General features: G+C 42.8%; 1 protein-coding gene across 10 annotated transcripts in view; it reads right to left on the bottom strand.

Moving 5' to 3' along the window:
• Window positions 1-5,575: 5,575 nt before the first annotated feature.
• LOC103397975 (far upstream element-binding protein 3-like) overlaps window positions 5,576-19,508 on the bottom strand; it is a 15,183-nt gene continuing 1,250 nt past the window's right edge. Inside the window, exons 3-20 of one of the 10 annotated variants that reach the window (XM_025053214.1) lie at window positions 15,302-15,410; window positions 14,698-14,728; window positions 14,409-14,455; window positions 13,743-13,814; window positions 13,338-13,395; window positions 13,096-13,252; window positions 12,904-13,002; window positions 12,632-12,733; window positions 12,438-12,540; window positions 11,660-11,760; window positions 11,321-11,459; window positions 10,305-10,465; window positions 10,138-10,208; window positions 9,795-9,880; window positions 8,654-8,722; window positions 7,351-7,441; window positions 6,514-6,611; window positions 5,576-6,330 (exon numbers count right to left, since the gene is read on the bottom strand). In XM_025053214.1, the coding sequence (XP_024908982.1) occupies window positions 6,302-6,330; window positions 6,514-6,611; window positions 7,351-7,441; window positions 8,654-8,722; window positions 9,795-9,880; window positions 10,138-10,208; window positions 10,305-10,465; window positions 11,321-11,459; window positions 11,660-11,760; window positions 12,438-12,540; window positions 12,632-12,733; window positions 12,904-13,002; window positions 13,096-13,252; window positions 13,338-13,395; window positions 13,743-13,814; window positions 14,409-14,455; window positions 14,698-14,728; window positions 15,302-15,410 (1,623 nt within the window). In that variant the 3' untranslated portion in view covers window positions 5,576-6,301. Of the gene's footprint in view, window positions 6,331-6,513; window positions 6,612-7,350; window positions 7,442-8,653; window positions 8,723-9,794; window positions 9,881-10,137; window positions 10,209-10,304; window positions 10,466-11,320; window positions 11,460-11,659; window positions 11,761-12,437; window positions 12,541-12,631; window positions 12,734-12,903; window positions 13,003-13,095; window positions 13,253-13,337; window positions 13,396-13,742; window positions 13,815-14,408; window positions 14,459-14,697; window positions 14,729-15,301; window positions 15,411-19,508 lie in introns of all 10 variants that reach the window. The other 9 variants (XM_025053213.1, XM_025053216.1, XM_025053215.1 and 6 more) reach the window with 9 other exon arrangements.

Below are 19,508 nucleotides of genomic sequence, written 5' to 3'. Positions count from 1 at the left end.
GACCTCTAAGTCTGACCCCAACTTCACCACCGTCCAGATGAGTCAATAAATGATGACAAATTGCTTAGGCATGAAAAATACAAAGCTAAATGTCAGTTTCGAATTAGCCAGAGTTAGCCGAAGACGGCTAACGATTTAGAGCAGATTCCAGAAGATTCAACAGATCTGTAGGAACCAAGCAGCGTCAGGTTCTTTTTTTTTACGTTAATCTGACCATCGGTTTGAATGATAGTGTGAACGGCTGTAGTGACAGAAAAAAAAATCTATGAACTTAAAAAAATAAAACAAATAAAAATACACTTTTTTGTCTGTCATGTCATGTCATCACCGCGGCCTCGGTTTTACGCTAAGCTAACAGGCCTCGAGCGTCCGGCTCAATATTAATGTGCAGACCTGAGAACAGGAGCGGGTCTGACAGATCATCCGCCTCTCATCCGCTCCTTCCTTCCTTCCTCCGAGCCGTTTCATTGGTCCCCGGAGGACGGGGAGGTGTGTGTATGTGTGTGATTACAGTAATGTCTTAATGACAGATGACATCACGCTGTCAAGTCAGACCATCTGTCTCCGCTGGGGGAACATGAATAAATGATAAAACCCCACTTTTCATGTCAGGATATGAAACGATGCTGTGATGGGAGCTCAGATCCACTGACCCCCGGTCTGTCTGAACACACTCGGCTCTTACTGGAGCTGTGAGGACACTGCGCGCTCCCCAGGTCCTTAACCTCAACACTTAACCTAAACCTGCCTCCAGCCTTCGGGGGTGTTGCATCAGGGCAGCACCAGCAGGCAACAACCCGAGGTCCCACGCTGCTATACGTCGATCTACGGGGTGGGGGGGGTATAGTGAAGAGTCAGTTCAGTGACTAAATCATTTTTTCTCGGACTATTTTACAAAATATAAATGGGGACGTCCCGTATAAACTTTGTGCCAAACACTTCCGATATCAACCGATACCGATATAGCTAGGCGGTGTCGGACTGGTGGTTAAGGAAGTTAAGAGTGGCCTCCTCAAAAAGGTGATGGGTTAACACGTGTTTCACAATAATTTCTTGCAATACCCCCCACACACCAATCGGCAATACAGGGGTCCCTCGTTTATCGCGGTAGATCGGTTCCGAGGCCCTGCCGCCAGAACTGAATTTCCACAAAGTAGTGACACCATATTTATGCGCAATAAAATGATGACGAGGAAGGTGACGATGACTTTTACTGCGCGGACGATGATTGATTTTACGCCTCTCCACAGGGTGGTGCCATTTCTTGGAGCACCTCTTCCATGGTTTCCGATGGTGTATCCCTAGTTGTAGCAGGAACCAGCTCTTTTTTTTCAAGGCTGCAAAAACATTGCGATCAGCAGTTGCTTCCGCTGCTTCTTTTTCCAGTCGAAGACTAGCTTGTAGGCAGTGATGATGTCGTCGATTTTGTCGCAAAATTGGACCGATCGAACCATATCGTCGTCCCATTTCTGTGACATCTCTTGCTGATCCAAATCCGGGATACGGTATATTTTATATATACAGTTTTCAAAAACCCGCAAAGTTGTGAATCCGCAAAAGATGAACTACGAAATAGCAAGGGGGTCTACTGTATTTATTTATTATTCTGTATAAACCACTGTACGAGTTGCTGGCATCAGCGACCTGCATACGATCCCCTGATTATTAAAATAGATTAATAAAATGAGCTGCAATGCTGCCATCTAGTGGCTTTCACTTTCACAGACAGCGTTTTTTTTCCCTTAAACTATTTTTAGGGCACACACCGTTTGGCAAAACCAAGTCATTGCATTATCGGGTTTTCATCATCGGAGGAAAAAAAAACGATAACGATTCTCACATAATTACGCTAATATCAGGTGACAGATATTATCGGACATCCCTAAATATGGACAACCAATTCGACTGTGAATAGGATCTGGTTTCTAGAGGAAACTCCATAAACGATCAGGTGGCCAAGGCTCAGTGGTCACTTGACAGCTAGTGGATTTAAACCTCAAACCTTCCGAAGCCCAAGTCCACTTCCTTGACCACCACTGCCCCACCTCTGGGCAGCTGATGAATGATAAATTAGTCCAATTTTTTAAAATTAATTTTGAGCCACAGCAGATGTGTGCAGTGAATCAACCGGACCAACCGGTGGACACCGCTGTCCACAGGACGTGGCCCACAAACACGGGGAGAACCTACAAACGCTCTACAGAAAAACTGGGATTTAACCAATAAAACCAGTGATCTGGGTCACGTCCAGTTACATCATCGTTGAGGTTCTCATGATGCCCATTCATCGTCATGCCCCCCCTAGGGGAGAGAAATATTTCCACGCCACTTCAGCCCGGGATAATATTTTTATCTGTACAAACCACTGTATGAGTTGCTGCTCCCTAGTGACCGGAGGCTTGTTATCATTCAAGCATTACAGCAGTGGTTACACGTATGTCCATTGGAAGCCCCTCACGCCCCCAACCCTGGTACCTTACTGCGCCCCGCAGGGTCCCCACCCCACTATTTGCGAAGTACTGGGTTATTTTTTTAATTGTACTTTTTGATTTTTTTCCCCCTAGAAATCTGCACTTATCCATGTTCTGACCCCGTGGTACTAGAAACATGAAGTACCAAGAACTGCTTTTACAATCAGTACTAAAAAAAAAAGTACTATCTGGTTTCCCCACTGATGTCAGTTCCGGGATTTCACCGAATCAGGAAGTAGCATTGAGGCGCTAACTGGTGGCTAACGTTCCTGCCGGACCAGGTTAACCATTCACGCTGAACTGACTTAATTCTGAATTATCTTTTATACGTGACTTTAAGTATTATCATCAAATCTTTGTCCAACGTTAATTTTATTTTATTTTTTTAGCGAAACAAACACTCAGCACACGGCGGGTTCAGAAAGAATGAGCCTGTTTATTAGCCCTCTTATAAATCATCATTCTTCTTCCTCTTCCTTGGCCATCGACGGTCTTGTGGCTCGGGTACATACACAACTCTGTCAATAGAATCTAATAGAAAATCTGCAGGTTACAGTAAGGACATCTGTTCATTAGAAAAACAACAGAAACTATTCAACCAAAAAGCTCCCGGTCGCCTCTTCAGGACGAGAGGTTGGGATAAGAAGGATCTAAACCGGACTGAACAGGCCACCGGGTGTTCCTGCGACCACAATGAGACTGGCGCCCCCCAAGTTTAGAACCTGGCCAGGACACCACCCGGGGGCCAGCATCGTCTTTAATAACTTTTGAGGAATTTTAATCCTCATAATTTTTTAACCTGTCCCTGTTTGAACGCGGCCACGTTAGCCGTCGTCGACAACGACCCGCTGAAAAGACAGATCGGTCGGATCTGACTGACGTTTTGAACGTGGCGGCGTTCAGACGGGGCTGAGAAGAGAGAAAGGGACAGTTAGCCTAGCAGTCTTGAGAATATTAACATGCTCTTTTGCAAATCATTCGACACGAAAAATGTGAATTTAACAGATTTCTTTTCTAACAGGAGTACATTCTTGTACTGGAGAGCACCCGTCAGAGTGGAACAATTACACAGACCATATGATCTTAACAGAAAAAAATAAAAATAAAAAACCAAACCAAAACAAAACTGAATATTCAGAAGTGGATTAACAGATTTAAATAGACCCCTGTACAGGAGAACTTATTATTATTGTCATTATTATTAATATTGTCATCGTCGTCACACATACAAGAAGCAGAACCACGGATTTAGTATTCAAAAAAAAAAAAAAAAAAACAAGAACCAGATTTCTCCCTCCACAACAGCAGACCTCTCTGTGGTCACACACACACACACACACACACATCAGCTGACCGACGCTGCCCACGGACGACAGGCAAAACACAGCAGGTTACAAATCACAGCAACAGTCAAAAAAAAAACGACGCCCAATAAATCGCGCAAACTTCACATAAAAACGCAGACCGACGCACATCACCGGAACATTCTTACCGGAAACGGATTTTAAAAATGGTTTAAACAAAGTCAGAATACAACCCCCGGAAAGAAAATTCTGGATTTTTAAATTTTTTTTAACCTTTACATGTGCGTGTAACTTAACACGCGCGATACTCAACTCAACACAACACAACTCAACACAACACAACTCAACACAACACAACTCAAATCAACACAACACAACACAGCACAACAACAACAAACGGATCACACGGTTAACGCTGCGGTAAAAATTTACGGTGAGCTCCATTAAATCAAACACGTTTCGCAACTTTTCATTAGTATGGAAAAAAAAAATTGGATAAAAATGACCGTCCCGTCCGCGAACGTATCAGACGCGGTGCACCGGTTTTTTGTTTTCAGTTAATGGTCAATATTACATTAAGCAAATGTTAAAACCACAGCTTCTGTTTGTCCGATAAAGAGCCCAAAACACTACGGTTAACGACGCAGCAGAAAAAAAACACAGCGGAAATTCCAACGCCCGTCACAAAATGTTGCTACGGCGAAGCGATCGCAGACAAATAGTCATGAGAACGGCTGTTAATGCGAGAGGAGTAAATGTAGCTGCAGTTCAGCTGAAAGGCCACCGGGGCGTCAACGGTCACAACATCAGGAGGACGGGTTTAAGGGACATGGACGCAGAAGTCACGATGTCCGTCCACGATTTACTGTAAATACATTCATTTTCTACGCCTTTAGCAACAAAAAGGATGAAAAGAAAGTTTTTTTTTTGTGAAGAATTTGAAAACTCTACGTAGTGTTACGACTGACTTAACGCTACGCGATTCAGCTGTTTTTTAACATTCTCTTCCATTAGCAACAGTAGTACATTTGTACCCAATCAACAACAACAACAAAACCCAAACAAATTATCTGTAACATTAAGAGCTAAAATTCAACTTTTTTTTGTCTTGACCTTTGTCTTCTGCAAATGAACGCGAAATGAGCATCTTTGGTCTTTGATGGTTTTAGATGAAAAAAATAATTCCGGCGGCGTTAAAATTCAAAATAAAAAAGCCTCGTGACAATGCGAAAAAAAATCACGATATTCATTTGTAATTGCTAGACCACTGCATTTGCCGTTTGTTTGCAAATGTGGCATTGCGCTAAGCTATGCTAAGCTAAACTAACCGCACAACGGAGAGACAGAAATGGCCACAACATTTCATCACACACGTTTAGTAAAAAAATACTGGTAGATGCTAACGCTAACGTGAAGCGCTGAGCCAACAATCTGCAAGAACACATTTTCACCGCTATGCTAACGTTTCACGGACACAACACACACAAGATCACCCAATGGAAACATCTCACGTTCATGCAGCGAACGTACAGTTGAGGTAACGCAGTGTTCTGTTACTAAGTTTTACTACGGCTTCAGCTTATTTCGGAGAACACGAGGCTAACAGATTTGAGAACTTCACTGCTGAGTCCCGAACGCTAGGTAGAAATGTATCACAAAACGACAAAAATAGTTTCTCTGTGTAAATAGACCACCCTCGCCTCGTTGCTAACTCGGGAGGGGAGAAGGTGGAGGGGGTGGCGTGGGCGGGGGGTACAGAGTGTTTGACCACAGAGAGATCTGGCTTTTTAGACAACGCGATACAGAAATCCTCATTTATTCATCATCACATCATAAAAACTAAAGGATCGCTATAGTGATACAGGAATAAGATCTATCATCGAAAAAAACCAAACACACAAAAAAAAACACGTCATTGCACCTCCAAGATGGCGACTAAACAGTTAAAAATTAAATGCAAACAAATAGGCCCAGCGAGCACAAATTTAGTACAAAAACAGTTTCGTCTCCTAACTGTAAAACATTACATTTCCATCTGACGCTATTAAAATATTTCTATGGCAAAAAAAAAAAAAAACAAGAGTCAACACACACAATCTGACGCATGCTTTAAAATATTACCTTTAACAAAATAATAATAATACATTTGATTTTTCTTACTCAAGACTGCTAAGCCTTACACCGTTTTCTTATTGGAAAATAAAACTAGACAAAATATAGATTATACTGGATTTTGTGTGTGTTTTTTTTTGTTCAAAGCCACACTGATACACCTTTAAGTTCAAGTTTGATAAAAAAAAAAAAAAAAAAAAGAAAAAACAGGTCTACAATGGAGAGACCAGAGGCTAGTCCAAAAAAATCTGCCCGACAAAATATCAACTTTGTAAGGTTAAAAAACAGAAAGAAAAGAGTTCGTGATTTTTTTTCAGTTAATCCTTAGTTTTTCTCTACAAAAGGAAGGAGGAAGCGGCGGAGCGTTGCTACAAAACCCCGATTTCTGTTGCCGTTGACCACCACTCGAGGCCTTCACCAGGAGGGAGGGGCCTCTAGTGATCCTGCAGACACAGGAAATGACATCATCAGTGCTGAGATTCAAGAGACTAAACATTTGTAACAAAGCGACGCGGGTTTCCTTCTGTTGCCGTTTCTCAGACTTAAAAAAAGTTCAACCCAGGACCAGAACCAGAACCGGGACCGGGACCAGGACCAGGACCATGGTCTGGTTCTGAGCTCGTTACCTGTATCTGGGCCGGGTTCCACAGGTAGGGCTGCTGTCTGTAGTATTCTGCTAAAGCTGCAGTGTAGTCTGGCACTGAACTCTGCTGGGACGACTGACCTACAAACACCACAGACACACAGATGAGCGCAGGTCAACGTGATCAAAGACGCGGCTCGAGGCCACCGAGTGGTACGGAACTAACAAAACAAAATTCCAATCACAACTTGAGCTCAACTTTCTCTGCTTCTGGGTTACTTCCACGATGGACTTTCTACCAGGGGGGATTATATGGGGAGGTATCACCTTGTGAAAAGTAAGTTAGCTTAGCACAGGTGTCCCACGATTTAAATTGTCAATCCGATTAATCACACTCGCTCGCGATGTTCACGATTAATCGTGATTGTAATCAACTATAATTAATCTAAATTAATTCCTAAGTTAGTTAGTATATTGCTTAAGCAGAAGCAACAATCCAAATGATGGAATTATCGACATGGAAAAAAGTTAAGAAATTATGTAAAAACAACTTTCTTGGATTTAAGTTGAAACTAAAACATTGTTGCATTGTGATTTTTTTTTTTAAGCTTGAGCTTCTTTGTGAAAAACTGTGTGTTCGAATAACCGCGTGCGTATCAGAGCGGTGTTAAATATGGCATTTGCCCTTTCACTTCACTCTGAAACTGTCTGCAGCGCCCCCTACTGGGTTCACTCCGACGTTATTCCAGGAGAAGTTTCAGTGCATGAAATGCATATAGACAAACAGTACGTGTGAGATTTCTTTTTTTTTTTTTTTTCCACATGCGGCCTCTGGGGGCAGTGTGGCTGGATCTCGTCTCTACGTGTTGTTTATATTTACGGTGAGGGGCGTGTCATACTCTGTTTCTTATAGTAGTCCTCCCAGGCCTTACTGTAGTCTGTCATCAGGTTCTGAGGCTGGCTCTGCTGACCTGCAAGACACAGGAAGCACAGACACAGATGTAGACGACGAGGCCGACACTGGACGTCAACAACTCTCTGGACGTCAACAACTCTCTGGACGTCAACGACCTCAAACCTGCGGCGTCGACTAATTATTACCGCGTTCATTTGGAGTCTCAAGCTGAGGACACGCGACACAAACTGTCACAGATCGTCACTGGCGGAACTCCAGGTTCTGTTCACCTATTTCTCATGAGTCAATCTCAGGCCCGGGGCCCCAAATCTGGCCCGCGGTTTAAATAAACTTGGCCTGCAAGGTCAACTTCAGTTGTTCATGATGAACAATAAAGACAAGATTCTATTTTTTCCCAAATGTGAAAGTTCGGTAACTTTACCGCTTCCTGTTCAGAATCGTCACCCTGTGTACCCCAACACCGGGGGGCGTGGGGCTCAAAAAGGAACAAGAATCAATGATTTGCCAAACAAGCTAAAGCCTCGAATGCAGACGTCAGTCGCCCCACAAAGGTCAAAGGTTAACGGAGATAACCAAACACACCGGCTGGGTCAGCGAATCGGTTCACACCAACCGTTTTCAAATCAGATTCAGTTCCAAAGCGAAACGCACAATGACACAGACTTCGCCCAAGTGGGAACTGTGGGTAAAATCGAACAATTTATTTTATTTTTTCAGTCATGCGTCCTCAGCTTCCGTCCCCAATTCCGACATCACGCACAGACATGTCGGTCAATAGATCAGATTAGATCAGATTAGCCTGAGCCTCATTGATCCCACACTGTGGTCAGGGTCCTGGTCTTGTTGCCTATTTTAGCCTGTGCTATCAGATCTATTAGCGCTAATGCAGAGCATGTGAGCGAGGAAAGAGGAGAAGGAAGAGGAGAAGGAGGAGGAGGAGGAGGAAGAGGAGGAAGAGGAGTAGGAGGAGGAAGAGGAGGAGGAGGAGCAGGAGGAGAGCCGGGCATTAAACCTGCGACGTTCCTCCGAGCAGCGGAAGAAAGTGAACTGCTCCGTGGGCACAGAGGGGGCAGATACTGGGATTGATGTGTTTGAATACTGCCCCCTCAGGATTCACCCAGTGGAGACGCAGACGCCTTTTGTTGAGGGAAACCAAAACATCTCTAATCGACTAATTAAAGTCATCAAGACAACGAGCTCCGCTCTTCGTTAAACTCATTTCTTTGTCCCTCCTCACACTCGGATGTGGCTGTTGTCGAGGACTTGCCTAGCTTCTTATAGTACTGCTCCCATGCTTTAGAGTAGTCCATCTGTCCTGTCTGAGGCACAGTGTGACCTACACACACACACGCACGCACACACACACACAGAAACAGACACACACAGAAACACACACAAAGAGAGCTGCTGGACTCAATGGAAACGGCGTGTGTTTTTGCATGTGCCTTCCACTCTGAGTGTGTGTGTGTGTTTCTGTGTGTGTGTGTATACCCCTACTTGATGAAGTGCAGTATTCAAACCTGTGGTTCCCAACCTTTTTTTTTTGGCTTGTGAACCCACCATTTAAAATCACAAATTTCTGGGAAACCTACGTGGGGCCACGACCACCGTGTGTTGTAAAACACATACATATACAAATATATATATATACACATATACACAGATATATACATATATACATCTATACACATACACATAAATATATACATCTTTACACATACATATATAAATACATATACATATATATGCACATATACACACATATATATACACATATACACAGATATATACATATATACATCTATACACATACACATAAATATATACATCTTTACACATACATATATAAATACATATACATATGTATGCACATATAGAGATATATGCACATATACATATACACATATATATGCACATATACAGTATATGCACATATACATACATACACATATACCGTACATACATACACATATTTATGCACATATACATATATATGCACATATACAGTATATGCACATATACATAAATATGCACATATACATATATATGCACATATACATAGACATATACATATATATATGCACATATACATATGCACATATACACATATATATGCACATATACATAGACATATACATATATATATGCACAGATACATATACACATACAGTATATATGCACATATACATAAACACATAGATATGCACATATGCATATACACATATATACGCACATATATGCACATATACACACATATATATACACATATATACGCATATATACATATACACATATATACGCATATATACACACACACACACATATATATATATATATATATATATATATAAAATTTATATTGACATCAATGCCAGTATTATTATTAATAAGTCTGTGTGTTTCATTACCAGGGTCTTGTTGTCCAGGGTTTTGCCAGTTGGTCTGGTAGGTGTTTCCCCAAACTCCAGTCAGGAAGGTCTGACCACTGCCACAGCTGCACGCGCACAGACACACACACACACACAAAGTCAATTACTTGGACACTTTAACAAACAAACGCAGTAGATGAATCAACATTTGCCTCTCGGTTCATCACAACTCGCCTCTAGCGAGGGATTCAAACATGGGACCAGGCACTGATCCTTATCATAAACAATATATATATATATTTTTTTAAAATTATTTTAGACCTGAATGCATTTTAAAAACATTCTGACCAACAACAACAGCGAGTCGTGTACAGTGTCTTACTTCTGGTGTGAGGTGGGGCCCTGGGTGAAGGGACTGAAGCCAAAACCTCCATTGCTCATGATGCCTGACCCCTGTGGGCGGAAAGAGGAAGTGCTTTAATAACTGAATGTTGTTTGAATCCATTTTCCCCAACTTATTTTCATTTAGTAAAATTCTCTCTGTCGTACTCCGATCTTGTCATCTATGAGCTGGCGGGCCAGGTCCATCTGCTGGGCGGTGCCCCTGATGGTGAAGACCCGGGTGTTGGGGTCAGTGGAGGGGGGAGGATTCCTCTGCAGCTCCACGTGAGCTCCGGACTGCTGGTTGATGTTCTTAATGGTCTCTCCTCCTACACACACACACACACACACACACAGACAGTGACTCGACAACATCAGTCATCAGCGTTAACATGTTAGCGCCCCCCCTCACTCTACACCCCCAGGAGAGAGTTGTGACATAAGAGAGCTAAGAAATACAGCTAGTTAGCCACTTGCTAGCATGTAGCACGTTTGTGACACACACACTGTAGCTGATCCACGGAGCTCTGCTCCAATGTTTACGACGGATCAAAGGGTGACAATATTAACTTGCGAGTTGCATGAGAGTGTTGTTCACTTTGCAATTACAAGACAACAAAAAAAATGCAGATTATTGTTTGTTGTTGAATTTTTCCATTTATTTTTTTATTAAAAAATGTGATAGTAACATTTATTTTTATAGTGAAATTTAATTTTAATTCATTCACATTTCATTAATTTTTTTCTAATCCACACACACACACACACACACCCACACACACACACCATATGGGGTCTAAAGCTCAGGTACTTGACATATCTTTTCACATCCGTGCTTTTATTTGGAAAGCTGCTGCTCGACCCTCTTGACCTCTAAAGACAATTTCGCGCACACACACACACACTCGTAATTGTTTTGAAGAGGTTTCTAAATGGTGAGCGAGTGCAGGTTGTCTCTTGTTCGTTATTTCTGAAGGTCTTTGAAGTTGTTTACTGGCCTAGATTAAAAAAAAAGTAATATGTGCGCTGAATGTAATATAACAAAAACTAAATTAATGTGGCCATTTAAACGTCGAGTATTTTCGGATTTTATTTCTTAATTGAACCTATTGTGGTGGATAATGACCAATGACCTGACCAATCACGAGACGACTCACTCGTCACCTGACGACTCTTCCTCCTACCTTTTCCGATGACCAGGCCACACTTGTCTGCAGGTATAGTGTAGGTGACTTCCTGTAGGGGTCCTGGGGAGCCCATGGTCCAGTCGTTGCGACCTCTGACCCTGCTACCCCGCAGGGCAGATCCAAAGCCATCACGCTCCTAGAAAAAAAAAGAAAAAACACTTTTAGTACGTTTAAATAAATTATACATGACCAGTGAGGGTCAGGGGTCAGAGGTCAGGGTTGTGGTTGTTGGTGGGGGTTCTGGGGTTAAGAGTAGTCTGTAATACAGCCGGGGTTAGTTCGAGTAAAAAAAAAACAACGAATGTCTGTGTGTGTGTGTGCGCGTGCGTGCGTTACCTGTGCAGTCTGCACAAGCTCATTAATGAGGTGGACGGCATGCTGGCAGCGGTCAGGCTGTCCCATCACCATGGCAACGCGCTCTGGACTGATGCCATCATCTTTAAGAGCAGTAGACAAAACGAAAAAGTGAAATTGAACTTTTTTTGTCGTTATGTTTTATCTATCCGTCTGCCTGTCTATCTAACTGTCTTTCTATGTCTGTCTATCTATCTACCTGTCTGTCTATCTATCTACCTGTCTGTCTATCTATCTGTCTACCCCATCTATCTACCTTTCTGTCTGTCTGTCTACCTGTCTGTCTATCTGTCTGTCTATCTATTTATCTGTCTACCTATCTACCCCATCTATCTACCTGTCTGTCTATCTATCTGTCTACCCCATCTATCTACCTTTCTGTCTGTCTGTCTACCTGTCTGTCTATCTGTCTACCCCGTCTGTCTGTCTGTCTCTCTCTCTCTCTCTCTCTGTCTCTCTCTCTCTCTCTCTCTCTGTCTCTCTCTCTCTCTCTCTGTCTGTCTGTCTCTCTGTCTGTCTCTAACTGATCTTCGTCACATTTTAACTAATCTGAGGATAAAGGTTTTTAAGGTGGATTATAACTAGATAAACACAGATCTTGTCACTGACTCATTCTTGTGTCAACAGACCCAGACTGATCTGGTTCAGTGTGAACAGATCTGATTGACACAGCGTTTCATTGAACTGCTCTTCTTAACAACAGCTCAGTCCTGCTTTGAGCTACGGAGCCGATCGGCCGCGAACTCCGGTCCAGACCGACCTGCTTTGAACTGGATCCGAACCCCCGCGTCGTTCTGGATCTTCTTGATCATCTCTCCGTTTCGGCCAATCACGATGCCCACGGCAAACCTTGGAACTGGAACCTGGCATGGACATGACGGACAGAGGCCAATCACGTTTAACTGTTGTCTGCACAAGAGTGTGTGAGTGTGAGAGAGTGTATGTGTGTCATACATCCAGGCTCGTTCCTCCCAGTCGGGCGCTGAAGTCATTACGTCCTGACCGGAAATCTCCATCCTTCTCCCGGATCACCTCCAGAACCAACTCCCTCGCAGCCTGAGGGGGGAGACAAAGTCACCTCGGTTACATCGCAATACTTTTAAATCATTGTTTCCAAAAGACTGGGTCGGGACCCTCAGGTGGGTCACAAAATATTTTTTGGGGGTCGTGAAAAAAAACAAAACAAAAAAAAATCTGTGGTCCAATAGAAAACGTCTGATCTCCACCTGAACTTTGTAGGGGTCTCCAGAGATGCGTAGAGGTTTGTCCGCTCCGGTCGGCATCGGACCGTCCTGTATCATCATCATCTTGACGCCTGCTCTCTCCTGGAAAAAAAAAACAAAATAAATAAAATAAAAATCACATTAAAGACATATAAATATTTATATATCGACGAGCGTGGTGGTCCGAAGTCCCACCTGCAGCTGTTTGATGGTGTCCCCTCCTCTGCCAATCACAAGTCCGACCTTACTGGCCGGGATCAGCATCTCCTGCACAGCGGCCTCGCCGTCGCCATGGAAACCCGGGCCATTTCTGCAGCGGTCCACGATCTGGATCAGGAGCCGCTTGGCCTGCCTGTGGGCACAATCAAAAAAGTTTCAGGGGGTGGAGTTGCAGGTGGAGGTGGAGGTGATGGCGTGACGCGGGAGGCGACACTCACTCAATGCTTTCTGGCGTTCCGGTCAGAGAACATGGCCGCTCCATGAGACCTCCGCTGTCTTCGCGGGCGTGGGGCGGAGAGACAGAAAGGAGAGAAACGTTACGTTTACAGATTTCTTCAAACTGACCACCTGGAGCTTTACAGAATTTTAGCCAAACGCTAACGTCGTCTACTGCAGCTAAATACCACTGAATGGCAGTTAGCCTTGTGACTTAGATATTTGGTCGACAGTTTCACCAAGAGTTGTCTCCGCAAACTTTTTTTTTCTTTCCCAGTGGTCAAACCTGTCTGAACTCTCCCGAGGCGTTCAGGTACTTCCGCATGTTTCACTCTCTGTCCGTGAAACGCCTTTCACTAAGCTAACGGAGAAGCCTAGCGGCTACAGACGCTGTACTCGGGTCTCACCAGAAGCGATTTGAATCTTGCAGCCGGACTCCAACTGGATCCTGGTGATCTGTTCTCCTCCTCTACCGATGACTGTAGCGGAAACAAAGATGTTAATGTTACACATTTAGTTACGATTTTTCAGGAATCATCACTTTTTACAAACCAAAAAAACATGGCCAATACTACTGTAGTACTGTGTACTGACACCAATACTGCCTCCTAACCGGAGGACAGTATTATGTAATGAAATTCTATGACTGAGTATCAGGTCACTGCAACGGCACATGGTTTCAGGTACTGCATAAGTACCGGGCTGGATACTGGTACTAATACTAGATCTGTGAATACTGAAAATGTTCTGATGTGTCGGGGACATGTAGAGAAACGTTTCAGATATTGCGATAAAATTTAACATTAAAATAAGGTCAAATTTCGACTTTGAGATATGCAAATATGTCAAAACACATAAATATATAGACACATACATATATTTTTTAAATATATGTATATATATGCCAAAATAGAAAATATATATATAAATATATAGTTTTATATTTGTATTTACTTGTCACACACACTGTTACCGCTATCACTTTAGCTCTCGTTACATTTAATGGCCATGCGGGTGGAGAAGTCGTCGGCACACAGGACACGGCGAAAGGTCAAAAGGGGTCGTGTACTTACTGAAGCCCACCATTCTGTCGGGAACCTTGTAATCCTCTGTGATTACCCTGCTGCAGCACACACACACAGACAGAAACACACAGAGAAAAATGTAGCAATCTTAATGTGTCAATAAATGATTATGTTCATGTAGGTAACAGATCTATAACACTCATCTGGACTACACCACGGGGGAGAGCTCTCTCTCTCTCTCTCTCTCTCTCTCTCTCTCTCTCTCTCTCTCCACACAAAGCACATTCAACCTCAACTACTACAGCTATGGACAGGTTAGCATGTTAGCTGCGTTTACCTTTGATGGCCCATGGCTGCTAGCTGATTACCTGCAAACGGAGACAGACGGACAGGAATGAATAAGCTGTGTACAAAACTGACGTGTATTTAAAAAAAAAAAAAAAACGCCGATTTGAAAACAATCTGCAATCGACTGCTGTTTTTCAAATCGATATTCGTGTTCACAGCTGGACACAGGGATCATGTGACCTTTTGTGATCAGCGATAGATTTTTTGGGGGGGAGTTTTGTGTCTACTAACGCCTCCTGTAGACCAGTCGTTAGCAATGGTAAAGATGCTAACTAAAAAGTTAATTCAATCTTCAGGCTCAACAGTTTTCCGATTGGGTGGTGGAAGATGGACAAAGAGTGGGTCCCCGACCTCGTTAAGGCATGGTGAAATCTGAAAGACGTATTATTTTGAAAGGAAGGACGTAAATGAAAATGACTGGATTTCCTTTTAAAATCGATGTGGCCTGATACTGAATGATCCATGGACCAGAAAGGGTCCAGGAACCTGGGGTTGGGAACCCCTAAACTGCATATGGTTTTCGATCACGTAATCTCATGACGCAGTGCAAACAACGGTAACTGTTTTGTCCCTCTCGCGTGTCTCGTCCTCACCTCCGTCCTCTCCTGGTCGTTTCTGTCCAGGGTAATACAGTGAGGCGTCAACACTTCCTGATGAGCTGTTGAGGTGGGAAATGGTTTCTCCGCCTATTTTACCCACCATCTGAAAGAGAGGCGGAGAGAAACTTGATTAGCAAACTTAGCTATGATGCTAACAATCCATTTTTTGATTTATATTAGAAAATACCATGAAACACAAAAGGTACAAATCGCAGATCCTAGATCAGCAGCAACAATTGAAAAAATGTCAGAATGAGCAGTAGCGCCCCCCACTGGCATGTATTATGACTACAGGGGTTTTTCTCAGTTCAGTTTCAATCACGAAATCATCACATCACATTCATAACGGGACTAATTTCTTCCCAACTCTGAGCTGTATCAATTATTATTCTGCTTTGGCCTGAATTACAGTAAATTACAACCTGGCCCATGGAGTCAAATTACAAAAATTAAAAAAAAAAAAAAGGAAACGTGGAGTCTTGATGCTGAGAGCTGAGGCTGATCTGAAGTTTAACAAGACTCAAATTATACGGCGAGAGCCCAGTGTTTGCCCAATGTGGGGAGATTTTCGCCGTAAAAGTTGAAAAAGTCGACCTCGCAATGTAAATCAAGAGCCGTAGATTACAGTCTCTTATGGTTTGACACACACACACACACACACACACACACACACAGACAGACCAGGAAACCTAATTTAACCAACAATTTGACCACATCCGAAAAGGAGGCCAAACACGTCAAATGTTGTCATTTTCGCAATTTGGTGGAAAAAAAATATTAAGAGACGATTACGAGTCTCTCCGTAGAGATTACCTCTCTCCGTAACCTTTACACCAGTAACTCCGATCGGTGCCATACAATCACAGCAATGGCGGAAACCTGGAGAAGCTAATTTGGCTAATTGGTGTGCTACGGGAGATCATTAGGTGTGCGGCGGAAAATTATCCAATGCCCGATAACTAATATTTATCCTCTTCCACTAAGTGGCAGTAGATGGTTATAAAAACTAAGAAAAGATATTTGTGTCTTTCTTCAATTCCTGCCAGTATATCAGCGTTGTCTTCTGCTAAACGGGAGTTTAGCATTTTTTAGTAAATTTAAACGGGAATATTACTATATTTCATCCTATATACTTTTTGTGTGATTTTTGTTCGGTGGTGTGCCGATGTTACATATGTGCAATGTTAAGGTTGGGAAACACTGCGCTACAGTAAGCTATATCTGCCTTTACGTTTTTCATTTTTTAAGTTTGTTTGCAAGGTTTATGCGTACGCACACGCCGTGGGTTCTCATTCCGTTTTCGGAATGTCCGGTTCAAATTTATCCATCGTTATTATGTTACAGCGTGGTTGACACAGTGCCACATACAGGCCCGGCATATGTACTACAGGTACTGGAGTTGTATTCTGCGGCTTTTGTTTGCGCCGCCTCCACCTAAACGCCGCGTATCCGGAGGCTACAGTCGCCGCATTGTATCGTCGCCGTGTAAACGAGGGCACAAGAAAGGAATTTTTATATAATCCTGTACGTGTGGGAGGAAGCGGCAAAACACTGAGAACAACCATGCACCATATGTAGAACACGCTGCTACTGCTCGTGTACACACTTTTTTTTTCCACCATTAGAAATAATTCCTTGTGGGTATTTCCTTCAACAACAACCGCTAACAACTGTTTTTTAGAAGGATTCCTGGAGCCCGCATGTCCTACAATTTACTGGCGGCAAATCAGAGAAGTGTTGACGCCGCTACTCAGGAGTCGTTCAGGTTTTTCTTGTCTTTCTATTGACTGTGGAGTCACTGAGTCAACAGCTCTACAAGCCATTCACGGCTATTAGCTTTTAGCTGCAAGCTGACCTCACCTTGGCTGGAGCGCCCACACACACACACACACACACATACACACACACACTCAGGCACACACACATACACACAACCTTGAATATTTCCATGATAAAAAGAAGCAGAGAAAAGAGCAGCCAAAAAAAAAAAAAAAAAACCTGCGCGGACACAATGAGCGCTGCTCTGAGGGCACACACACACATTCACAAAGAGCCACTGAATCACTGCTTCACCTGTTCTCACCTGTTACCTGTGCAACATGACACAATTGCTGCTCTAACAATGAGACCGATACAACAAACCCACAGTCCTTCGCAACGGCAACTGCACGTCGGATCTGGCAGCGACAGACAGACGCTGTGAGTTAAATCAAGTCCTGGTTCATTTTCACCGTACGTGATCAATGAACACCGTGAGAGATTTGACTGACGAGTCATTATCTAATTCCATCAAAACGTGTATTAAATATATTTGTTTCTATGTTTCATAAATACATGCCAGGCCTTATTTTATCTTAATACATATTTTTGTCTTTTATATCCACATTTCATCTCACATCTCTCTTTCTTTTTTTTTTTTGTTTAATTCTGTTCTAGAGTTCTAAAGTTCAATGGTTAACATCAAGCCAGATCATTCACCTTCAAGTTAAATCTTCAACATTGTATTTTTTTTTTTTTTTTTGGAAAAATGTGCCAATCAGCTTCAGTCTCAGGCCAGGAGATATTTTTTTGTTTTACAAAAAAAAACACATGCAGCCAATTGATTTTTTTCAGGGTTCATGAATGCAAATAAAATAAACAAAACAACAATCAACGACCAGTGACAAGGATGCAGATGTAAAGTGGATCGCAATAAACCAACAGACACAGGTTTACAGGTACAGTCAGACGGACCAGTTCATTTCACTGAGAACTGAGGTCACAGACAAAAACCAACAGACAACTGACAGGAGATAATAACCATTATAATCTAGATAAGGGTCATAAATTACCCAAATTTATCTCAAATATATCTGAAATACATAGGCCCACATCAACACCAACACCATTGAAGGCTGGCTACAGTGGTTTTAAACGAGGCTTGGAAAGGCAGAATCCTGCTAGCCAACCGCCGTCAACACTTGAAGTATCTAAGACTTGAGCCTCTAGTCTACCAAGAGGTCTTATAGTATCTGGGCAGGCGTGGTACATCCAGAATCAACTGTGTCGCAATTTTGTTTTTTAAACTACCCTTAGTATAAGTATGAACAATCCATTTAAGATCAATTGAGCAGAGCGTTAGTTTAAAAATTCAGGTCCTAAGATTAGATGCCGATCTTAACGCTAAGGCGTGCAGAATCTAATCGTGGCCTCGAAACGATAACTTGACATATCCATTTTGAGGCCCACGCAAGTTCACTAAACGTCACAGGTATTACGCCTGTTCCCAACAATGTAGGACTTCATAGGTGCGGGCTAAAAATCAAATTAGGCGTACTATCGTATTTTATGTGCCACATGATTTTCGTTGTCCGTTTGTTCATCACTCTACATGCCTTCGTAAACTAACAAACAAACTAGAAATTGTAAGGAAAGTTTAGGCGTTCACTAACGTTAAAAATGTTAGGAAAGACTTTTCAGAGATTCCAAAACCCGGTAGAGAACTTCCTGTTATGTTCTAGGATCTTACCTGGCAACCTTAATCTGTGAAGTTGTTAGATAATCCATCAAACATAATTTACTGGCATAGCTACAATTTACGGCTTCAAAACCCATAACATTTTCATCTTGTTTACAACGGAGAACCTGTGATAGTACCTGTATTCCACAAAGGGTCTCTTTGTGGAATGCAGTTCGTCATTCCAGGTTTTCGGAGGCGCTAGTATTTGGTAATATTCACCTAAATTCCATTTCACTTTATAGTCAAAGATAAAGTGTTACAGATCAATCGTACACAGTGCAGTTCTGTTTGGTTCTGCACAGAGACTGTGTATCTGTGTGTACCTGGCAGAACACACTACTAGTACGGGTTCTACCGTCAGCTGCCTCGTATTAAAACCCGTCTCTGTCTCCGTCTATAGGGGCAGACACACCTCCCCTTTGCTGTATATGGTGCTCGGGCTGTTACATAACACCAACCTACTTTCTTACCAACTTTAAGTAAATAGCAGCCTATATGGGGAGGGTGGTGTCGGTGGTGCCCAACGCTCACATTATTTTATTGGAGGTAAATGAGCGTTGAAGGTAGTTAGAACACGCACAACAACCTCCTCTTGTTCGTCGTGTTTCTGCCCCTCGGTCCAACAGGTTGTTCGCTGCCCCAGTGACACGTGTGGCCAAACTTCTGTCCTGCTTCCCCCTCTCCCCCCGGCACCAATACCCC

Source organism: Cynoglossus semilaevis, chromosome Z (assembly GCF_000523025.1).
Source record: "Cynoglossus semilaevis isolate Cse_v1.0 chromosome Z, Cse_v1.0, whole genome shotgun sequence".
Taxonomy (NCBI): Eukaryota; Metazoa; Chordata; class Actinopteri; order Pleuronectiformes; family Cynoglossidae; genus Cynoglossus; species Cynoglossus semilaevis.
The sequence above is the reverse complement of the archived record's forward strand: the minus strand, read 5'-3'. Positions and strand labels throughout refer to the sequence as shown.